This window comes from Otolemur garnettii, unplaced genomic scaffold, assembly GCF_000181295.1.
Source record: "Otolemur garnettii isolate 467f Iridium unplaced genomic scaffold, OtoGar3 scaffold00178, whole genome shotgun sequence".
Classification (NCBI taxonomy): domain Eukaryota; kingdom Metazoa; phylum Chordata; class Mammalia; order Primates; family Galagidae; genus Otolemur; species Otolemur garnettii.
This window is the reverse complement of record NW_003852573.1, coordinates 1022841-1028386: the sequence shown is the minus strand read 5'-3', so window position 1 is coordinate 1028386 and position 5546 is coordinate 1022841. Positions and strand designations below refer to the sequence as shown.

General features: G+C 42.8%; 1 protein-coding gene across 2 annotated transcripts in view; it reads right to left on the bottom strand.

Annotated features, from left to right (window-relative positions):
* The window catches only part of HHAT (hedgehog acyltransferase), a 333401-nt gene that overhangs the window by 191879 nt on the left and 135976 nt on the right, over positions 1–5546 (bottom strand). For both annotated transcript variants that reach the window (XM_012811853.2, XM_012811851.2), the window contains one exon: positions 966–1116. In XM_012811853.2, the coding sequence (XP_012667307.2) occupies positions 966–1116 (151 nt within the window). The remainder of the gene's footprint in view (positions 1–965; positions 1117–5546) is intronic.

The window sequence follows — 5546 nt, the reverse complement described above, 5'->3', positions numbered from 1 at the left end:
AAAAAAAAAAAAAAGAACATAGGATTTAAAATTAACCTTTATAACATTTGTAAACACCCGCTATTTACCAGCTGCTCTAAATGCATTAGGTGATTTAATCTCCAAAGCAACTCTTAGAGATAGGTATTATCATTACTATGATTATTGTTTAAAAGATAAGAAAACTGAAACTTAGATTTAGTAAATTGCCCCAGATCTGAGACTAGTAAATGGCAACACTGGCCTATGCTGTTATCCTGGGTCTAATTTTCTTAATAGTCTCACCTATACTAAGGTATCATTTTCAAGGAAAAAAAAAAAATCAATATAAATAATCAATATATATTAATACATGTAGTAGCATGCCCTAAGTTGGTACAAAACCACTTCAGACATAACCTTTTGTGTGCTGATACACAGACTTAGAAAATTTCTTATCCCACTTATGCAGTTTGACAATTGAGAGAGGGCCAGAAACCATGGATTGTCATTTTGTAATTGTTAGGTGAAGAAATCAATGTGTCTTGAATGTAGAGCAGAGAGAGGATAGTGTAGGGTGACCAGATTTTAACATTTGTAAAGCGGGACAACATGGCCAGGGGCGGGGCGGGGGCGGGGGCGGGGCAGGGCCTGACAACAATGTAAACTTTGAGAAGTAGTTCTCGATAATCACTTCTCAACAATTATTTGTTATTATTACAGTTTAACATTATAAAATTAACAAAAATAATATAAAACACATATTCTGGCAAAATAGCCATATGGCAGCTGAATATTCCCTTCCTGTTCTCCCGCCTGTTCGTGCATTCTTTCCAAAAATTGGGACTTTTTTAAAACGCTGTGGGACAAATTGTTAAAAAGCGGGACTGTCCCGCCAAAAACGGGATGTCACCCTAGGATAGTGGCTAGACTCTTCAAAGTGGCTCCAGCCATGGCTCCCTCCCACTGGATCCCTCCGAAGGACATTGACAAACCAAGCGACTGACCTCCACATCCCAGTGAAACTGAACATGGTGCTCACGCAGCGAGGGAGGGGTGGTGGCTTGAGTCCGTCCAGGCGCATGAGCAGAGCTGGGATGCCAAAGAGCACCAGGTACTTGACATAGAAAAAGAGCACCTGGGCCAGCGCCAGTCCGCCTGCAAAGCAAAGGGCCGGTCAGACACGCAGGCAGAGGCGAGCAGTCCTGGGAAAGCGCAACCCCCAGGCAGCTGATCCACCTGCCTGCTTCTCCTCCTGCCACTCCCTCCCTTCAACTCACACATAAAAGTGTCCCACATTGGTTTTATTGAATGAAATCTTCACACTAACAAATACCAAAATCTCATTCTTGGGACAGGAAACCGGCCAAGTTAGTAGTTATGCTTCTACAGAGAGCAGGAAAGGAAATGCCTCTGCTTTACCTTAAAAAACTCTTAGAAAAAAGGAAAATCCCTCACAAATCCTTTCACAATGTACATGAGTTCACACCTACTAGGCTAGCTAGAATCAAAAAGTCAGAACAAGTGTTTGGTGGTGATGTGGAGAAACTGTAACCACTGCGCACTGCTGGTAAGAATGTGAAAGGACGCGACTGCTTTAGAAAACAGGCTGATAGTTCCTCAAACGAGTCAACAGTTACCACACGACTTGGCAATTCCACGCCCAGGTGCATAACCCGAGGAATGAAGACATGTTCACGCAAACACTTGTACCCTGATGTTCACAGAAGCATCATTCACAATAGCCAAATAGTGGAAGCTCCCTATGCCCCTCCACAGGTGACTGGACAAACCAACTGTGCTGTCCATAGTCTACAGACAACGGAGTCTTGTTCAGTCATAAAAAGGACTGAAGTAATGGTATGTGCTGTCACACGGAAGCACCTTGAAAACACCAGGCTGAGCGCAATAAGCCAGTGACAACAGACCACCTATTACATGATTCCATTCATACAAAAGCCTGGAACCAGGAACTCGATGGAGACAGAAAGTAGACTAGTGGCTGCTTGGGGAGGGAGGGCAGCTAAAGGGTAGGGTTTCTTTTCAAGGTGATGAACATATTAAATTGGTAGTGATGATAGATGAATCCTGTCTGTGAAGACACTAAAGCCACTGACTGTACATTCTACATGGGTGAGTTGTCCCAATAAAGCTGTTCAAAAAAAAAAAACCTACATGAGGCCTCCATGCTACAGCAGCCTCTTGGCCTGAGTCACGCCTTGCCATAGGGGTAGGAGCTCAGGATGGACACCGTTATTGGGTCTGATGCTGGGATCAAGACAAGCACTATGACACCCCCCTGCCAGGCCTCACCTGCCCCCTCTGAGAGTGACCCACTTCCCCAGCTGAGACTCAAGATGCTCTACTGACTCTAACCTGCCTCAGGCCTCTGTCACTGGGTTACCATTTATAGCCTCACACTCTGTAGTGAGTAGCTGCTTTCACGTCTTTGCCTGGGGATGGGGAGGCCCCAGGCTCCCTGACAAGGGGGCACCACAGATCTGGCCTTGGCAGTAGGTTGAGGAGGTGGTGGGTCCACCAGTCCAGTGCCACAAGGAGAAGGCTAAAGGCAAAGCACAGGAGGGAGCCTAGGAGATGACCAGCAGCCGTATGCTGCCTGACCTCCAGGCTACCTCCCCGAATGTGCAGGGAAACACCGCAGGACGTGTCAGCACAGCAGGCCAGGCTACCTTCAGGGATATTATGAACGAAATAACTAAGCCTTGAAAATATTACTGTCTGACCTTCTTGATAAGACACAAGGATCTTTGAAAGAATGTCACTACTATGCAGTCAGCATGTGTCTGTGAATGGCAACCTGGGGCCAGAAGAAACATACATCCATTTTCTGAACCTACACTGTGGGTAATAGATGGCGGTGCCAGTGTGAAAGCCACATACGCTACAACAAGAAAAGCCCGGGAACTGCAGGGCCTCGGTTCTCCAGACTTTTAGAAACCAGATTACTGCCCTACTTCCCAGAAGGCCCGAGTATAAACTTTCCACGTTCTTGAATGTGTTTGATAAGAGTCAGGAAAAATTTTGGAGTTGTGTTTATGTGTACACACACCCACAGACACATTCATCAGGTAGTGAAATAGATGTGCTAGTAACGCTACCTAAAAAGCATCTTAAAGTAGTGGAGCATGTGACCACGGTGAAGAAATTAGTTCCATTGGCTGACACAGCCCTAGGGTGGTGGCAAGGGGGGCTCTAAAATGGTCCAAAGTGAATTACCAGGCTCTAGTCAGACAACTTCCAGAGGTGGAGATGGCAGGACACACATAAGGATGGATGATGAAGGGCACACGCTTCCCAAGCAGAATATGCTCAGCCTGAAGACCTGAAGGTGTCCAGGGACGTATGCAGAGTGCATGGTTAAGGCCGTCCCAAGCTCAAGCTCTCACATCCATGAAGCAACACAGACTTTATTCCTTTTTACCAGATGCCAGATCAGGAAGAATGGGTTGCTTCATGTCTCAAGTACTGCCTTTATTTTTGACACTATTTTCATATAGTTGTCATATCCAAGATATATGAATTAAAATCTGTAGCCGAGTCTACATTTTTATGACTCACCATTTATTTGCACAAAATCCTCACCATTTGTTAGTACTTTCATACAGAACTGAGCTAAAAAGAGGATTTTGAATAGATATTTACTATAACCCTATAGCTAAATCTAAGTGAAGATAAAGCAATTGGATTTTTTCTCTCTCTACAGACGGAAAGCACAAGAGGCCACACATTTATTAATATGTAACAAGCACTCTCTTTACCTGTTATTGAATATTTCTGATGGATTAAGATACAAAAGCCTTAAATATATTTTTCCCTGAAATTTTAATAACTATTTCACAAGCTTATAGGAAAAAAGACAATGGTTCTTTGAGCATTGTAATTTTAATTTCTATGTTAATTTGTTTTAATTGTGTTTGCACGTGTAGGTTTAATTATTCTGCTGTCTAACTGCTGGTTTTCATTATCTCTATGAAAGATGCATGGCTCATTCTTCATTCCCCTTGACCTAAAAATTAGTCTTTCCCTTGTAAGATATGGTCCAAAGTTTCAGGGTTGACTCTGAAGACTTCGCTACATTCTCTCAAGAATAGAATAGGCAAGAATGCGACCTAAGAATATAAATGACTCTACTCTGAAAATTATTTCACATGCATAAATTGAACTAGCTTTCATCGTGTTCAAAACAAAAAAAAATTTACTATGTCTCAAAACTTTAAAAAATGTTGCTGGGCTTATATTTAAAAGATTCTTTAATTAGCAAAAATTATAATTGGTTTTCCCTAACCTCACCTCTTCTCCCCCAAAAGCCATACAGGAGTCCATATATTACACTCTTCCTTTTGACATTCATTCACTCAACAAACACAAACTAAAAAAAAAAAAAATGTATGACCACAGGAAGTCCCCAAGTTACAAACATCTGACTTACATACAACTCACACTTATGAATCGCGATAATAGGTAAATGCACCTGCTCCCACTTACATATAAATTCGACTGGAGAACAAACCTATAAAACCTATCTTATTCATAAAGCAGAGACTGCCTAGACTAGAATCACTAGTGACATACTATGACACACAGACTAGAGGTCAAATCAAGCGGGACTCAGCCCTTGGGGGGCTCATTGTCAATTCCATTACAATTTCTTTTATCCCTCCTTTTGCCACAGGGTGTTTCCTTCTACCTTTGTGCCCAATCCCTCTCTCTCTTTTTGGCAAAATTCTACTTATCCATCAGATCCCAGCTTAACTATAGTCTTGTATTATTCATTTAATATACAGCTACTGAGCATCAACTCCTCACCAGGCACCGAGAAATACAGTAGTGAATGCAGGGGCATGATGTCTGCTCTTATGGGGTATTACAGTCTGATAAAAGAGACAGGAAAAAAACATAAATCAGGGGTGGGAAATAGTGAATGCAGGGGCATGATGTCTGCTCTTATGGAGTATTACAGTCTGTTAAAAGAGATAGGAAAAGAACATAAATCAGGGGTGGGAACTAAAACTCACACTACTAGGATGGGCACCAACATGAACACAGTGGCTCAGACACCATTCATTTTACATTTAAGAAATGTAACTTGAGTATTTTTATACCAAGCATGGTTCCAGGTACTCACTATGTGTCAGTGGGTGCTCCTGCTTTCATGGGGCTTACATCCTAGCAAGAGTCAACAAAAAATAGACCGAAAAATAAATTATAAATTAATACTAATGTATAGCAGAGTGTCTTTTTAACAATAGCTGCAACTGCATCTTCCATCCCACACGTTCTTCTGGAATGTGGCCTCGCCACTCCCCTTTCAAAAGTAAATCTGTGCAGATCCAAGAATTAGATACAGAAGTAGTGATGATGTTCCAATTCCATGTGGAGGCTGCCATTTTCCTGCACCTTCTGCTTCCTGCCCCCTGGAATGCTCGTTCTTGGGACACTCCCTCTTAGAACCCCAGTTGTCACGCTGGGAGAAGCCCAAGCCACACAGAGAGGCCACACAAAGATGTCCTGGTAGACAACACCAGCTGAGCTCCCAGCTAACAGCCAGCCTCAAGTGCCAGCCATGT